The following is a 17,511-nucleotide window of genomic DNA, read 5'->3' on the forward strand; positions in this document are numbered from 1 at the left end:
GACTTTCATTCATGAACCCAAGTCATGTGACAGATTTTAAAGCAAAGCATTGGAAGAAATCGTGTTTCTTTCACTTGTTTCACGCAAAACGTGCCAACCATTCATCGTTGTTGAGTCACTTGATTTGGGGTGTTTGGATCAGCTTTTGCTAAGCCCTCCAGGTATTGTATATAAGTATTGGACTAGCTCTCTCCATTTACTAATTCCTGCTATAAGATCCCAGGCACACAAAACTTTAGTACTTAAACCGATGAATTAAATAAAATGCATGCAAGTTTAGCACTGGATTTTCATTCCAATTTAACTATGCAATGCTAATCAATGCTTAATTTCCTTTCTAAGGAGATGCAACAACCCTTGCTTTTGCTGTCATCAAGAATCACTTGCCTATTTCGTACAAAATATGGTTTAAAAACATTTTTAAAATGCATCTGGAAGATGAACTGCAATCTACATTAATGAGCAAATGCGTGAAGAGAACATGTTTTGGAAACTTAGACAGGCTGGACTGTTCAGCAGCACAAGCACAAACAGCTACATTAGCGACTTGGATGGGAACATTGGACTCTTTTTGAAAATTACTCTACTAGGTGTAGCAATTTCCACCCCTCTTTCTCAGCTTTCTATGCCTTTGGTGAGAGATGTTTCTAGCGTGATTGTGAATTCCGAGAGGGACTCGAGGATTTGCACCAGAAAAGTGACCAGATTGGGGTCTCTGAGGAAAGACTGTTCTTCATACATGTTGGATGTGACTGATGTTGATGCAATGTGCAGTAACATTCGATGAAGAAGATGATCTCTGGGAAAGGAAAAAACAAAAATGATGTAATAATTGAGATGAAGAGTATGAAAACAAATAACAACTGCAATATAAAACTAAAGGTGTCTTGTTTTGCAGAGCAAATCAGAAGTTCCAGTTTTAACCATTGTTTGAATACCCTATCAGCACAAAGTAGTTTACAAAATGAGCCAATCATATCAATCATAATACTTTTTATTATTTCTTTTTTTTTTTTTTTTTTTGGGGGGGGGGTCTATCTGCTTATGTGCACAAGTAAAGGTGCCACTACTGATACTGATGGCATTTATTCACAACTAGCAGTACCCGCTCGGCTATGCCCGTGCTAAGAATTTAAAGCAAGTACGTTGAATAAAAAAAATTCCATGCTCCCCCCCCTCCCAACTGATGTGAAATGATCATTTTTCTTTAACTAAAATGCATACACACCTTTTCAAAAAAACCTGTTGAAGTTTCTTTGGTATTTAAAACTATTCGTTAAAACATTAAATTAGATTTAGTGTTGCTTTAAAACTTAAAATAATCCGCCAACTGTAAAATAATTCCGCAACTCTATCACCAAACTCACCAAGTGATCCCATTACAGTAACCCACCCAATTAGCGAGCGAAGCAAACTCCGACCGATTAGCGATCCGATCTTTAATGAAAACGTTTAAACGAAATTTCCCTAGCAAAAAAACCAATGTAATTAAAAAACACCATACATGTAGGACAAAAAGGAAATCCTGTACCCCGTAAGAAGTTAGACATGTAAAAATTAAAAAATATACTTACATCGTCGTCATGTTGGCTCTGTCTTTTTTAATTTCTATTTTAATGGAACGTTCGTATTTATTTATGACTCGTTCATATTTATTTATGACTCGATAGATTCATTGAGCAAATAATTTTGCACGTTAAAGGATCATCTAAAGTCAGTTTGGTGAATAACTTTAATTGAGTTTTTCATTTGGCGGACTTTTTTACTTTAAATGGCTTGGTTTAATTATTTGGAAAATTACTTATTAGTCTTGTTTCTTTTTCAGAAAAAAAAAAGCACAGTGACAAAATAATGCATGGTTTTGCCAAATAAATAGTTTCTACGTAGGTTTAATCAATCATGCTAAATAATAAGATAAACAAAAACAATCGCCAAGGTTAATAATGTAGCGCAACGTACCTATTGGGGAAAAAAAACGTGTCTCCAATATAATAAAGGTAACAGTTTTCAAAGAGCGTTAACCACCCTTTAAAATCCTCATCTGGAATAGTTTTAAATATATTCATTGGAATGGGTCTAACAGCATAAAAAACACCCTTTCAATTAAGAGAAATAATCCTCAATATTACCATTAAAACAAACATATCATTCACATTTAAAAATAATGTTAACAAAATCAGTAAGATTCAGATTTTTTTAAAGACTACACATCCATTAAAATCATACATGAAAGCATCGACTTGCGGAAACCTAATCAAAAGGGAAATATATTTTAAATGCCCTGCTACAGACAAAGCTTCAATGCATTAAAAACCGAATGCAGAAATTTTACTTCTAGATACTCAAGCAAGAAATAGCAACAAATAATATTGTTCAGCTTTTCTTCAAGCTAAAATTAATCTCGCGCAAAAAATGGAGGGAGAAGTTTCTTTTTGAAATAAATTAATTTTTACTTCAAACGCTTGTAACTTTTTTTTGTAGTCATTTTGTGATGTCCACGGCTTTAGTCCTTGCTGATATTTTAGAAATGATAATTTTTTATGGGCTTTCCAACGGTACAAAAACCGAAAAAAATCGGACCATTTCTTGGCATAGACGTATGTTTATTAAGTGGACGTAAAATCCAGTTTTTAAACTAATGTCTCCATTAATTAGTATTCTACGTGTTTGAGGCTGTTATATTCGTGACCCTCATAAAATTTCGAATTTTTTAATGCCTGGTTGGACCCTGAACTCAATCTTGTTCTTGAGAATTTCGCATATAAGTGCGCAACGTTCCCCATCCCATTTCACTCCCTTAAAATTGAAATTTCCAAAAATCCTTTCTTAGCACGTGCTTACGTTATAAAATAAACCTATGTTCCAAATTTCAGTTTTTTAGCCTCAGTAGTTTCGGCTGTGGGTTGATTGTCAGTCAGGATAAGCTATTTTCAGGGCCCGATCAAGCCAAACTGGTGCCCAGGTCCTGAGTAGAACTTGGTGCCCCTTCCCCCTTCATGAGAAAATCTGCACAATTTTAAAGTCAATGTATCATACTAGAAGCCCAATATACTAGAAACTATATTTTAAAGGAACATTACTACATTTAAAAGGAAACCTGGGATTTGAATGCCAAACACTTGATAGTCACCAAACTAATCACAGTTGAAATTGCCTCTTAAGGCAAAAAAGAATTAAAAAACAATTTAAAACTGCAAAAAAAATCTTACTAATTCTGACATCAAGCTTTAAAAAAGCTTCTTTCTGGCTTTAACACAGGCAAATGTGTCGATCAAATAATCGAAATCTATGTTTGATGTCACAGCATTTTCAGTGGTCAATAAGGAAAACGCCTGTAAATTATCCTTAGAAACGCAGCTTCTCAAATGATTTTTTATTCTTTTCAAAAATGAAAAGGAACGTTCACTGGAACAGCTGCTGATAGGCAAGGTAAAAGAAGCTGCAAGGGGTGAATCCACATTCGAAAATGTATGTGTAATGTTTAATGATCTTATCCTTTTAAAACATTCTCCAGCAGAAGGGTTACCTTTTGCAAAAATTTGAAAGTGTGTTAATTCTTCTGGAAAATGTCCATCTATGTCATCCGAGTAATTTTTTGAAATTCCAAAGCTAAGGGACAACGACTTCTTTATGCTAAATTTTTTTTTTACTTTATGAGTTTTTGAGCTGATTTTTGAAAAATTTTGAGCCCCCTCTCCCTTAAAGTTGAGAAAAAGTAAAATGAGCTTTAAAAAAAAGAAAGAAAGGAAGTAAGTAAGTGGACTTATTTGGTGCCCCTAAATTTGTGGTGCCCAGGTCCGCGGACCCGCCGGACCGTGCGTTAATCAGGCCCTGGCTATTTTATATATACAGATGTAACTCTGGGACTATTTAATCGCAAAATTGTTTAAATTGTGGAGTGCTTAAGTATCTCCAAGCATATTGAAACCTAACACAGAGCATATGATTTGTCAGCATCTTACAATCAGCATAAAATTATACAGCGGGTACCAATTAAACATAGATGTGTCACTTCTAGCGGTGCAGCCAAGAGAGAATTTTTGCGGTCAAAACCCCACCCTGAAACCCTTGGTTTTAACATATATTGCCAATCCGATAATACCTCAGTTTATTTACATTTAAGGGAGGTTATGACTAAAATCCTACCCAGAAGGTAGGCTGTGCTACTGGTCAGTTCCACAAAGAACTGAACAATAATGAGTTTGCATGTTGCAACTCGGAATTCTGAAGCCAGTGTCGTTAAAAAAGATTATCTCATTGAAAGATCACTTTTCTTCCATTCAAGAGTAGAAACAAAGGAATGTGATTACATAAGTCTCAACAGTGATAGAAAGGCAATTGGTAGAGTAAACAGGATTAACAGTTTAAAGTATTTATACAGTAAGACTTCACTATATCATTCATTTGTTGACTCCATCTTCTATCGGCTGCTTTTCCAGTTTCCGGAAAAATTAAAGGCAAAAAAAAAACTTGCCTATGAATTCAAGAGCAATGAAGTAAAAATATTGTACTTCTCAGATAAAGCTTTTTTTTTTTTGAATGAATCATCTGAATATGTTGCAATTTAAGCCGAAAATGAGGATTCTTTTTTTATCTAATCGGTAACAGGGGAGGTGAAAAAGTAGGACGTAACAGGGGATGCTAGGTCTCAGAGACCGCTCTGTTTAAAATTTTTTCAAAAATCGTGTAATTAAGATACATTTCTGTAATTTCCCTTAGATGATCTTTGAACTTTTATTAGTACGAGAATTTTTTTTTTTTTTTTTTTGAATTTTGTGAAATATACTTTTTTTGAGGAAATTTTGCTAGAGTCTTAACATGTTTTGAGAAAAATCATAACGCTGCAGTAAAAAATTTAATACTCCTAATAAAAATGAATCTGTTACTTATTGATTTCATTTTAGTTGTTAAATATATACAAAACATTTTCATACCAGAAAATTGATTATATCACATTATGGGAAAATTGGACAGCACTTTAACTATTAGTATATTGCGTCTTATTTTCAGAAAAAATAAATAAATAAAAACAACTATTGGTAAGCTTCTTTTTAAATCGAGAAAGTCATTTAAAAGTAGGAAAGTTTTCTCCTTTTTTAAAAACTTATACTGTAGTTGAATTATTATTCTTAATGACCTCAGTTACATTGCATTTCTAAATAGATAGCACTTTTATATTGTCACAATGAGTGGAACATAATGATGGGTTTACAGTATATCAGTTCACATTTTGTTTCTTTAACTGGACCAGCAGAATTCATTTTCTAAATGACCAGTGACTTTTTAAAAATATTTTGACAATATACAAAGGTTTGTAAAACTTTTTATACTTTTTCAGAAGTAACTCTTTACATACACCTAAATAAATACATTGAATGTATTTATACAGACTTTTTTTCCACTTTATTACTAATAATTTGTCAAACAATTCATTTTTCCTGAGAAAATTGATTGGTTAGAGCCACCTTGGTTTTTAATTCATGGTAATAATTTGTAATATATGTAAAAAAAGACCTTACCTGGCAGCAAAACATATGAAGAGTTGAAATTTTCCGTCTTTCCCCACTGAGCATGAGGCATTGTCAATCTTATCAACTAGACTGCAATATGAACGCATTACGATGATATGCTCTAAAGATTCTCTTGGTATTGGATTGCTTAAATCATTGCCCTCTTGTAAAAGTGTCTCAAAATAAGCTTTCACTTTCACTGGAAAAAAAAAAACAATAATTACAATAATAAAAATATAATATTGAAAAATAAGAGTAGTCTACAATTCTCATTTTCATTTCACAAAAGATTACTACTGCGTAAGGGATGACAGATTTACAGGTTTGATGGGTCATCGCAATTCATTTTCTGGGGTCATTCAGAGATGAACAGAATTACGTAATATATTTTTCATAACAGTTTATGGATTCCCTTTCAGGATCTCTATGTCACAAAGGCCTGTAACAATTGCTACTGTTGCAACATGATTAATATCTTACTACTCCTATGATGTACATGCAGGAAAAAAACTTAAACTACTCAACTATTTTTTACAAAATCATTTTTTTTTCAGCTTATTTCTTACACATAAACGCAATTACTATGCCAGATTAATGTAAAAATATTTTTACTTCAATATACATAAACATTGAATAAAATGAAATACCTTTTTCCATGGAAATATATATATATATACACAGTCGAGTCCCGACTTACGCGAGGGATACGTTCCAAGACTCGTAGCGTAAGTCGAAATTTCGCGTTGTGGAAAAATATATGTATACAAATTTTTTAAGCATACCAAACTCTTTTAGACTTTTATAAACACCCATCAATATTCTTTAAAGCATTCCCCAACTATACACTACAGTTTCTTTCATAAAGAACTAAACTTTTACTGAGTTTAAAAAATAAACTGTATTATTCAACATGCAATACTTCAAGATGCACAAAATGAATGATCAACGGGAGAGAATAACATAAAATGAAACAAACACCGTATGCACAGTATGTATAGTAATAATAAAATGCTGCACTATAGTAGTACTGTACGGTAGATACAGTAACATATTTATGAGTTAAATGATGAAGATAATGGTGATTTATGCTCTATGATCAGATCGTTATTCTTATGTTATACATATCTAAATACGGTTGCCTCGGCTTTTTTTTAATAACGTTTCAATTTGTGGCAACAGATCCTCTTCCAGATCTCTTAAATCCATAATACAAGAGCAGCTTCCATTCTCATAATATTTACTTTGCTAGACTGCTCTGCAAGCTTAAATATTGAAAATAAGTTCTGAACCTTTACAAATATCTCTCTGTTTTGAGTTTTAATTGTACGCATGGAAGATTCAATCATATTTATTGTCGCAGATTGTCGACGTTTTGCAGTAAAAGCATTTCGAGAATCCTAGCTTTTTTTTTAAATTAGAAACTTTCATTTTCTTCCTATCTTCACAAGGTTTAAATGAAGATACCACCAGGATACCAGTATATTTCATCAGCTTCAATATTTGGAATGAAAAAAAATAAATAAATTAAGGATGCTGAATGGTTATTTGGTGCACTAACAACTCGATGCATAGATTAGTTTGATGTGGAAACTTTCGCTCTCAGTGATGCTTAAAGGGATGTAATAACATTCACGAAATCAATATTTAGTCGTCAATAACAAAGCCAAAACTTCCTTCTAAAAATTTCGTGTTGTGAACGAAAAATTCGCGTTAACTCTAAAATTTGTAACTCATGAAAAATTTGTGTTATAGCCAATTCGCGTAAGTCGAATCGTGTTGTAGCGGGAGTCGACCGTAATATTTATAATTTATCCATGGAAAAAGTTCAGTTCTTAACAATAATAGATCTCTAAACATGAAAATTACCAGTAATATATCACATTCTTTATAAATTAATATAGATAAATAATTACCAAAAAAGTCCCACAAATAAACATGTCGAAAAAATCGAGTAGCTTTAAATCCATACAGAAATACTTGTTCCAAACAATATACTAAACCTAATTCTCCACATAAGAGAATAGTAAGACTGCCTCTCTGAAATAAAAATAAAAATTATTTCTTACATAGTATATCACATTAAAACTAAATTAGAATAAACATTTAAAAAATTATTAAGAGGTAACAAGGTTTTTTTGACAATGATAAAAAAAAAACTTTGCTAATTTACCTCTTTCTCAGATTTGTAGTAATATTTGACTATGTTATTCACAGCATCTCCAAGCATTTGCTGTATTTCAGGAACTGTGAGTTCTAGGGAAAAAAAATCAAAATATCAATTTTGGAATGCAATGTTGTTCAACATTACTGTTTCAAATAATTATAATTAGAACACTTACTTGGTTCACTGGGCCTACGTGGTACACTAGGCGACCTGCACCTTGGGGGAGTTCGACAAGTTTCCATTAATTCTGCAAAAACAAAGTAAATTTTTACAAAAAAAAAAAAAATAATTTGAATTTTGAGATCTTGAATTCAAATTATGTTTTTCGCAATCACGAGTGTGTGTATGTAGGCGTGTGTGTTTGTGTGTACGGGTTATGTGTATGTGTGTGTATGAATGTGTGTGGGGGGGGGATGGTATGTGTATATGTGTGTAGGCATATGTGTTTGTGTCTGTGTGCATGCATGAATGTGTGGGTAGTTATGTATGTGTGTGTGTGTGTGTATGTGTGGGTGTCTGTATGTATGCGTGTAAGTGTTTGTATGTGTGTATGTGTGTGTATGTGTTTGTGTGTGTATGTGTGTATGTGTTTGTGTGTGTGTAGTTGTGTATGTATGCGCGTGTGTGTAGGACATGGATGCAACCTGGAGACGGCTTTCGCTATAGGAGCAGCATCGTGAGGAGCCAGCCTGTCCACGGTGATGGTGCGGAGGGTGGCAGTGGGAAAAATCAGCGTAATGCCAAAAACAGTCAAATGAGAACAATAACCAATCGTGATTGCTCAAAAAAACAAGGTAAGACTTTAAAAAGCGAGCATCATACGTATACACAATTGCTCTGTACAAAATGAGTTAAAATCAATCATTCTATGCATATCTGTAAAATAAAGAGCAAGTGTAAGTTGCAGAGACCTAAGTCCAATTTCCTCCTGAATGTACTCCTTTTTCATCTGTGAAATTATAGGATGTATGAATCAAGAACAAAAACTTTATTGTAGTGAGATTTGCTCTATAATCAAAGATTTAACTCCATTTTTCTCAACAAAAATAAATTTAGAAAAATGTGTAAGTCATTTATTGTTTACTAGCAAAAATACCCGGCGTTGCCGAGGTCAGTAATAATTGTAAGAAACAATCGATACTTTCTTTCGTTTTCTGTTTCAACTGAAAGAACTCAAAACACAACGCTTTGATGTGATTAAAAATCAAGCTTCTTCCTTACCCATAAAAGTAAAATAGCAATAAGTATAAAGAATGAACGAGTATTCATTTCGAAACAAAAGCACAAATTGAAGTAAAATTTGAAGAATTTCCAAAATATGAACTAACAAAAACAAAGATCAGTAAAAAAACCGTGCATTTTATTTAATTAAATAGTACATCCACACAGAAAGAAAAAAAAAAGCTCTCTATGTTTCCCTAGGTGTACAAAAAGTAGTGTTTTCAAATACTTAAATGACTTTAAACTCATATTTGATCCAGAGAAGCCTTGGTTCAAAATTTCCATTATGATTTCTTTTAATATTGCTGTTGTTAGGCAACAAATTTTTGTTAACAATGGGATTTATATTTAATCCTTTAATGGGGAAATTACATGAAACTTACTGCTTTCCCTCTAACTTTTTAAAACTAAGTTTTTTATAAATAAATTAAAGCCTATGTCGCTCCCCGATAACTTAGCTATCTGTGGTGAAAAAACGGTTAAAATCGGTCCAGTAGTTTTGAAGCGTACCTCGAACATACATAAGCTATGTATATATTCATAAGTCCATTCAAATTTTACAGGGTTCTTTGATTCAGAAAGGAATGAGCCCCAAATGTTGATCTTTCTATTCTGCTTTTGACTTAATGATAGCTAATAAATTTTTTTTTGTTTTTTTTTGGTTTTATGCAGTTGGGTTTTTTGTTTTTATTTAATATTTTTTTATTTTCTTCTTGCACTTTTTTTTTTTTTTTTTTTGCACCATTTGGAGGCCAAGGTTGGCGTTCTCTTATGGGACTCAGTCCGCCCCTACTTCTTAGCAAGTGTTTAACACGCTGTAGTTTGAAAGCAACTACAAGTTATTTTGACAAAACAAGTAAGCTCTAATAAAAACCAAGGCATACATACCATCAGTATCATGATCTCTGGGAACCATTTCACCTACTAGAAGCCTTTCTGTACTTCCATCATCAACACCTTTACCTAACCATCTTCCACAAGGAAACCTACACATATGAAAATTTCTGTCAAATTGGAACACATATTTTACAGCAGTGAAATGAATCATAATTTAAAAAGTTGAACAACAATACTGAAAATAACATAATTGGGGCTTCCAACTGATTTTCAGTTTGTCCCTAGGAATACAAGGGACCAAAGGAAAAGGGGGGGGGGAGTTTTTATCTGAAAATTAAAGATGAAAAATATCAACCAATACAGGGGGAAAATAATAAAATTCTCGAAAATTTAATTTAATCTTGAAAATGAAGAACTGAAATAAGAAATTTGTTAAGATGAAGAAAATTTTTGCCAGTGAAAACAATCTGGTACGATAATAAGTGCATTTAATTATGTAAGGCACTTAATAGAGTCATTAGGCTATAATATGAAAAAAAGAGAAAACTTTCCACTTTTCAGCAATAAAGCTTGCTGTCTGAACTTTGAGCAAGTATGGTAAAACACATTGCATAGTAAAACTTCTCATTTAATGGGATAGGATAGCTTGTTTTACTATCCTGAGTTGGGAAGATTAAGGACTTTAAAAATGCCTTACACTATAAAACTTGAGTTTAAATGTAAAAAGATCGCTTCTTTTGCCATGCTCTCTTCGGCAAAAAATGAACCACCAAGTTCACTCCCTGCTTAATGTTAGAGCAAAATGGGATTGCCAGCTCGTTTTCTCTGGAGAGGTTTTAAATACTCTGTTCTTTTAAAAAAGCAAGGACTCACTTATAACTCTGCTTCAAGACAGTAAGAAAATTCTTAGGCATTACAATTTTTTTTTTAAATTCTCATATTATTTTATAAAGCAACAGAAAAGTTTTAAGCATGAAAATGACTTGGGAAAGTATTAAGCAGTAAGTTACCGCCCCTAAGCCAAGGCTAAAGGCAGAACTGCATGCAATATACTGACAGCTCAGTTGTCCCATCCAGAGACTGCAGTTTCCTTCTTGTTTTCGACTCATCAGTCTGGAATAGGGAATAACCGGGCGTGAGTCATCCAAAAAACTAGGGGATAAATTCAATTGAGATAAAATTACTTTATCAACCATTTTGTTGGCACTCTTGGCTTCAATGAGATGACATCTGCCTCTAGCTCAGTTCATAGGCAGATTTAGGGATGAGTTCCTGGGGGGGGGGGGGTCGATCAATTTTGGCTGGTTTTGGATCTCCGGACAATTTTTCTGCTGGTTGCGAAAAAGGCCATTTTTTTACCCCCTCCCCCACACTATGTTGTCTTTTTTCCTGAAATATATAAGGTCCTGCCATACTTATTTTGTGTCGTTTTATTATTATGTTGTCTGCTGTCCTCTTAAATTGAAATCAAGAGGATTAATGGTGTCACTTTAAGTAGGGTGTAGAATACCTCCAATTTCAGGGGTCCAGGGTATTTTCCAGAGGAATTTTTGTAAAATAGATATAAAATTCTGCATTTTGAAGTCTTATAAGGGATAATTAGAACTAAAAAATCTTGTAAAAAAGAGGCAAAAATTACAAATCAGGATAATACAGAGTAAAAATTGTTTTCGGGTCGACAAATCAATGACAGCAGCCCTCAGAAAGAAAAAGTGAGGGAAGATAGAAGAATTGTGCATTGTTTTTTGCTTACATCAGCTGTCGGTTGAATTCTATAAACTTTTGATCATGCATCCAACCAACCCACCAACAAATGCAACAATGAATTAAATACAAAATGATCAATAGTAAAAAATGCTTTAAAAGAAATGATGTAAAATAAGTAACAAGAGAGTAACATGCTGCCCAATTGGACAATTCATAATGTATACAATTAAAAAAAAAAAAAAAAGCACACTTTGATTAGGAATTTCAAAGACTCATCTAATTCTTTTCAAGGACTCGAGAACAATTAAAATGATTTAAGGCACTTCATTTGCTCTTTTCAGTCTCTGAAAATTAGTATTATATTGTAGTTTTACAGTATTGTGCTAACTTTGTAAGAAACAACTATTTTAAGTTTAAAAGAAAAAAAAACTATGGATTTGTCAATACAACAACTTTTTTTTTCAATTACAAGTAGTACAGAAAACGAAAAAGAATAGAGGTAGCGCTTTTTTTAAATACTGCATTCAGAATTAAATAAACAGCAAGATATGAGACACGTGAGTCACAAAAATTTATCTCAAGTAATATGTTGCAGAAATATGAGGATTTTCACATTTTTGATGCAGGATGGGACAAGGTGCTGAATTTTACATTTTTCGGCATTTCTCTCCTTAACCCCCTTCCATTTTTTATAAATTTTAAAATTTTTGGTTTGTATCCACACTTTTCCAATTTTTCAAGGTTTTCAAGCACTTTAAAATAAAATTTATTTTTTCAAGTACTTTTTTTCCATTTTAAGGAATAAGTCATGAAATTTTCGGGAGGTAAATCTGTTCTTTTTAAAAATCTTTGTTTTTGTTTCTAATGTGTTGAAATAATCCTCAATTATTTTAAGCATTGCAGCTGAACACATAGCTCATTATTTTCACTTATATACTAGCCCTAATGGTTTTCAATTCAAAATCATCGTTTTCAGCACATTTTCAGCAACCTAGTGATAGCTTTACTACTTGTAATACCAGTGTACAGTCCCCCCACCCCCCTCATTAGAAAATGACATTCGCTATTCTCTTCATTTTCACTTCTAAACTATTCAAAAAAGCAAAAGAAAAAACATGATTTTTTTCTTTTTTTATTTTGGAAAGTGTGTTATCATATATAAAGTCCTCCTAAGACTGTGGGGCATTGCCCCCCTTCACCCCCCATAAATCCACCCATGGCTCAGTTATTCCCTATTCCAGATTGATGAGTTCAAAACAAATACGAAACTGCTGTCTCTGGATGGGATAGCCAGGCTGTCAGTATATTGCATGCAGGGAAAGAGTTATATGCACACCACTTCTAGTTGACTGTAGCTAATTTTCAGATTTTCTATTGCATTTTAGTCTCATCACCAGACTTGCTCTACATGATGCATCCTGCTCAACAGAGAGACCAAGACTTGAAGTTTTTAAGTTCAAATGAATATGAAGGAAAGTATTAAAATTAATCAGCATGAAACACCTGTAGGTCAACTGACAGGAACAGATTAAAGGTCGTGCGGGAATAAAACAGAAGCTATAAATGTTTCAATGGTATAAAAAATACACCAGCATGAGTAATTAAGGGTTAAAATTATTGTTTAGATCATAAAGTTGCAGTAACACGAAGCTAATTACACTTGAAGAAATGATAATTTCTACATTTTGGGATTTTATGTCTATTTTAAACCAAAAATCTTAGAAAGATTAAACTTAATAATGGAGAGAAATAAAACTGAATAATGGGGATCATTTTTTAAAGGGACTCCCCCCCTCCCACCCCCAATAAAAAAAACACTCCATCACTCTCTTTATGTTTCAATAGCAATGATTCCTGGAGGATCAAAAATTGATCCATACATTAAAATGACCACAAAAGTCCTAATTATTAGGAATTTCCCATATAGATGATTAAAAAGAGAATACATATAAATAAAATCTTTTAACTATAAAAATTGAAAAGCAGTCTTTGAATTACTTACTTGTATGTGTGGCCTGAGATTTCATTCCTCACTAGAACATGTTCCACCATCCATTTTGGCGAGATTCCAGTGTTATCATGTCCTACCCTCAATGTTGTTAAAATACCTAAATTTTTATGCTGTTTTTGAAAAACAAAAAACACAGAGTTAAAGAATGCTTATACTTGAAATATACTTGACTAAGATACACAACTGAATAAGAAAAGCTTTGCTTTTTGGACATTTAAGGGGGAAAACCAGTTTAGGAGGCAGACATTTTAGTGTTTTTTGTGAATTTTTTCAACAGGGAAGGAATAATCAGAATTAGTTCAAACTTGAAGAATATTTTATTCATATTTTTAAAGCACACTTTGTAATTTTTTCAAGTCATTTCTGCCAGAAATAGAAGAGTTAGAAGCTGATTTCCATGGATGATCGCCATCAGAGCTTGTTGCTGGTATGCATTCCTGAAGTCAATTTTTATCTCTAATCACTACAATTTTTTTTTTATTGTTAACAACATATATCCTCAGAACATAAACCTATCTCTGGTTTTAAAAAAGAGCAATTCATGCTTTTGAGGTGTTTGATCACAAAAATCACATTTTCCCACCATTTTTGTTAACTTTTTTTTTTGCATTAAAAATATTTTTAATCATAATATCATCCCAGAATTAGGTTCATATAGAGCATAATTAAATTAAAAATATTCACCCAAAATTTCACAATGATTGGCTTACAAGGTTTTGTGCTAGAATGCACAACAATTGAAAAAAAGTCATTTTGAGAAAAACGCAATTGAAAAAAAACTGCTGTAGGGTTCATACACTTGTGGCTAAAAAAAATTCCCTGACTTTTCCAGGTTGTTTTTTAGAAAATTCTAGGTTACTTGCTTCATTCAAAATTGAGTTCAAATTGCAATATTTTCAAAATAATTAAAATTGTTTAAAATAGCAATACGGAAGAACTGAAAAATTTTTCCCTTAAACTTTTTTTTAAAAAAATTATTTTTTTTCTCCTTTACTCTCTCAAAATTTTATTTATTTTTTTTAAACATTTTGTTCAAAATTGTTTTAATTTGTTTACTACTTGCTGAGAACAAAGTATCGTCAACTAATTTTAGCGTTTCTTTGATGCCAAGTGTCATGCGTAATATTTTTTTGTTGTAATCGTGCAGCTATCTCTTAGCATCAGCTTTTGGTTTACAATCCTTTTTTTCTTTTCTTAGTGGCACATAACACAAAACATATTGAGCAAAATACAAAGTTATTTTTCACTATAAATGTAATTAACTTGTTGCATCGATCCGCATACCATATAATGCACAATAACAAAAATCAACATTCGGCAATCATAGGTCAATGCCAATAATCATCGGGTTTTTTCTGTCGCATATTAAAGGATGCTTACCTTAAAATTTTTCTTACAATTATTTATTACACATTTTATGTTACTTTCAATAGTTTACATTAAGATTAATATTGAATTCTATTTTTGGAAATTTAAGACTACTTCCATTATGCAAACGACCAAATATGGCGACTATGAAAATTTTAAGGTAATAAGCAGATTTTTGAATTTGTAGCATAAAAGTAGTTATAAATAATTAATAACCCTTAAAACACTACAATTAAGACAAAACAGTCAGTTTTTAGCACATAAGTGTCTAAATCAGTTAGAATAAAAAATGTTCTGAAGATAAAATTTTGCATTTCATCATAAATTACGAATTATCCGGAAAAAAAGGCACATTTTGGGTTGTTTTCAATAGTTTGCATGGCAATAAACATCCAATGCTGTTTTCGGAAAATTAGGCCCTTAAAAAGTCCGTGTACTTCCATCTTGGGAATGACCAAATATGGCGGCTAAGCGAAAAAATAAGAAATAATTTTTTGAATTTGTACCATGAAAGCAAATTTGAAATTATAAACCTTCATGAAATTACAATTCAGTTGGAAAGTTTTTAGCATGTTTGTATCCAAGGCCATGAGGACAAAATTTAACAAAATTTTTCATTTCTCAAGAAAATTTAAAGTAATAAAAAATTAAAAAAAAAATAATTTGCAGCACATTTTGTGTTGTTTTCATCAGTTTGTTGTTAAAGAAAACATCCAATTCTGATTTGTTTTTGGCACTTAGGCATTTAAGGATCATATATACATCCAAATTGCGAGAAACCAAAAATGGCGCCTATGTTTAACACATACCTGAAAAGAATTTTCCCATCGAAAAACGATTTTCTTCGATCGACTCTCCCATCTTCAGGCTTGTGTTTCCGAAGCAGTAAATTGTCTTTTTCCCTGTTGAGTTTGTGCTGAATTCCTGTTCAATCGAAGAATTTTTTTCTTGGGAACTATTGAGAGTATTGAGAGTCAAAAATGGCGACTGCGGAAAATTTTTATGGATCGCTCCTTTTTTACTGTCAGCATCATTTTGCTTCAAAAATTTTACAATTTTTTTCAGGAAACATCGATAAAATGAAGATCAGATCTCATGGAACAAAATTCCCTGGGAAAAAATTGAAAAAAAAATTTTTTTTGGAAGTAAATTTGGAAAATTCCCTGACATTTTTAACTGTGTCATGTTCCCTGACAATTCCAGGTTTTCCTGGAGCGTACAATGTGCTGTGAAAATTTTCGAATCTTCAGATTTTTAAGTGCTCATAGCATTGGAACTAAACGGAATTTCGAATTGAAATTTTGGCAAAATATTCTTGAATAGTTCTACTAACATATTATGACATTAAAAAAACAAAAAAAAAAAAAAAAAAAAATTAAAAAAAAATGGATTTTTCAACCCATCTAAACTGGTTTCCCCCTTAATTGAGAATTACTGAGTACATCTGTAATTTTATATTTGTTACTAAACCATAATTTAAACAATAATAAGAAAATGACAAACCTGAAAAACTATTTCTAACATCTGGCGAGGAAGTGGTATCAATTTCGTTTCACCTAAAGTTCCAGCAACTATAATCCAAGCATTAGCAGAAGTGGTAGAAGCACTTAGTTTTCGACTAGGAAATATGACTACACGATATGGCATGGCTGCAAAAAATTTTGAAAATTTCAGACACTTAAAAGAAATCACAGACCTTCATAAATATAATTTGAAATCTAATAAACAATGCTGTAACTGAAAATAATAATTTTAAAAAATTACAATAATTTTCCCAGACATGATTAATAATCCATACCAAAGCATTTTATGAAATGAATTTTAAAACTGAAGTTAAGTTATTAAGAGGAAATCGAGGTTCTGAATATGATATTGTTTACACTTTCAGATAGATTGCATGTACATAACTCCTATTACAAGGCAAAGAAAAAAAGAAAGAAGGGGAGATTGATCTCGATAAGCTGATTGACAAGAACACAGGGTTTAAGCTGAGTTCAAAAGTTCTTTAACATAAAAGCTAAAATTAAGGGAAAAGCTTTAGCAAGATGCTAAAAAATGTTATATTCTGAAATCTTTCTAAATGCCTCAGTGCGTTTCATCTCCAGTTGAAAATAAATGAAAATTTTTTCTATGATATCTTTAAAGAAATAAGTACAGCAGCATTTTTTTAAACATAAAATAAAAAGTCTTGGATTATACTTACCGTTAAGAAAACATATGTTTGGTTTTTAGAGAGTTGCACTCCCCTCCTCCTTAATAGTGCAGTTTTAGAGGGGACATAATGCCGGATAAGACTAAGTATTGTTGAACTTTATTGTAATTTAAGCATCTTTGCTGAGATTTTAAAAAGATTAAGTTGACTATCGCCATGCTTGTTTCCTCTCTTGGATCACATAAGTTTCCTTTTTTTTACTTAAATTATTTTTTATTTGAGCAAAAGAGCGAAATTGCGTTGCTTTACTTTTGCAATTGAGATGGTATTTTTGCATTTTGGGAAAAATGCGATTGTAGCGGAAACCCTGCAGGAACACCCCAAGTATTTTTTTCTGTATGGGGGGGGGGAGGATTCTCAATTTATCAAATAAAATTAAGAATTTTAACAAATGTAGAATCAAGCAAGGTTCTGTGTGTAGGAAAATTAAAAACATAGCTTTCATCTTTTTTAATAATCAAATATGAGTTTTATTAAGCAA

General features: G+C 32.1%; 1 protein-coding gene across 1 annotated transcript in view; it reads right to left on the bottom strand.

Annotated features, from left to right (window-relative positions):
* Positions 1-223: 223 nt before the first annotated feature.
* Positions 224-17,511, bottom strand: part of LOC129226398 (DENN domain-containing protein 5A-like) — a 65,988-nt gene continuing 48,700 nt past the window's right edge. The window contains exons 22-29 of the mRNA XM_054860999.1: positions 16,322-16,467; positions 13,442-13,560; positions 9,784-9,881; positions 7,850-7,921; positions 7,681-7,763; positions 7,424-7,547; positions 5,520-5,709; positions 224-799 (exon numbers count right to left, since the gene is read on the bottom strand). Of these exons, the coding sequence (XP_054716974.1) occupies positions 616-799; positions 5,520-5,709; positions 7,424-7,547; positions 7,681-7,763; positions 7,850-7,921; positions 9,784-9,881; positions 13,442-13,560; positions 16,322-16,467 (1,016 nt within the window). The 3' untranslated portion in view covers positions 224-615. The remainder of the gene's footprint in view (positions 800-5,519; positions 5,710-7,423; positions 7,548-7,680; positions 7,764-7,849; positions 7,922-9,783; positions 9,882-13,441; positions 13,561-16,321; positions 16,468-17,511) is intronic.

Source organism: Uloborus diversus, chromosome 7 (assembly GCF_026930045.1).
Source record: "Uloborus diversus isolate 005 chromosome 7, Udiv.v.3.1, whole genome shotgun sequence".
NCBI lineage: Eukaryota > Metazoa > Arthropoda > Arachnida > Araneae > Uloboridae > Uloborus > Uloborus diversus.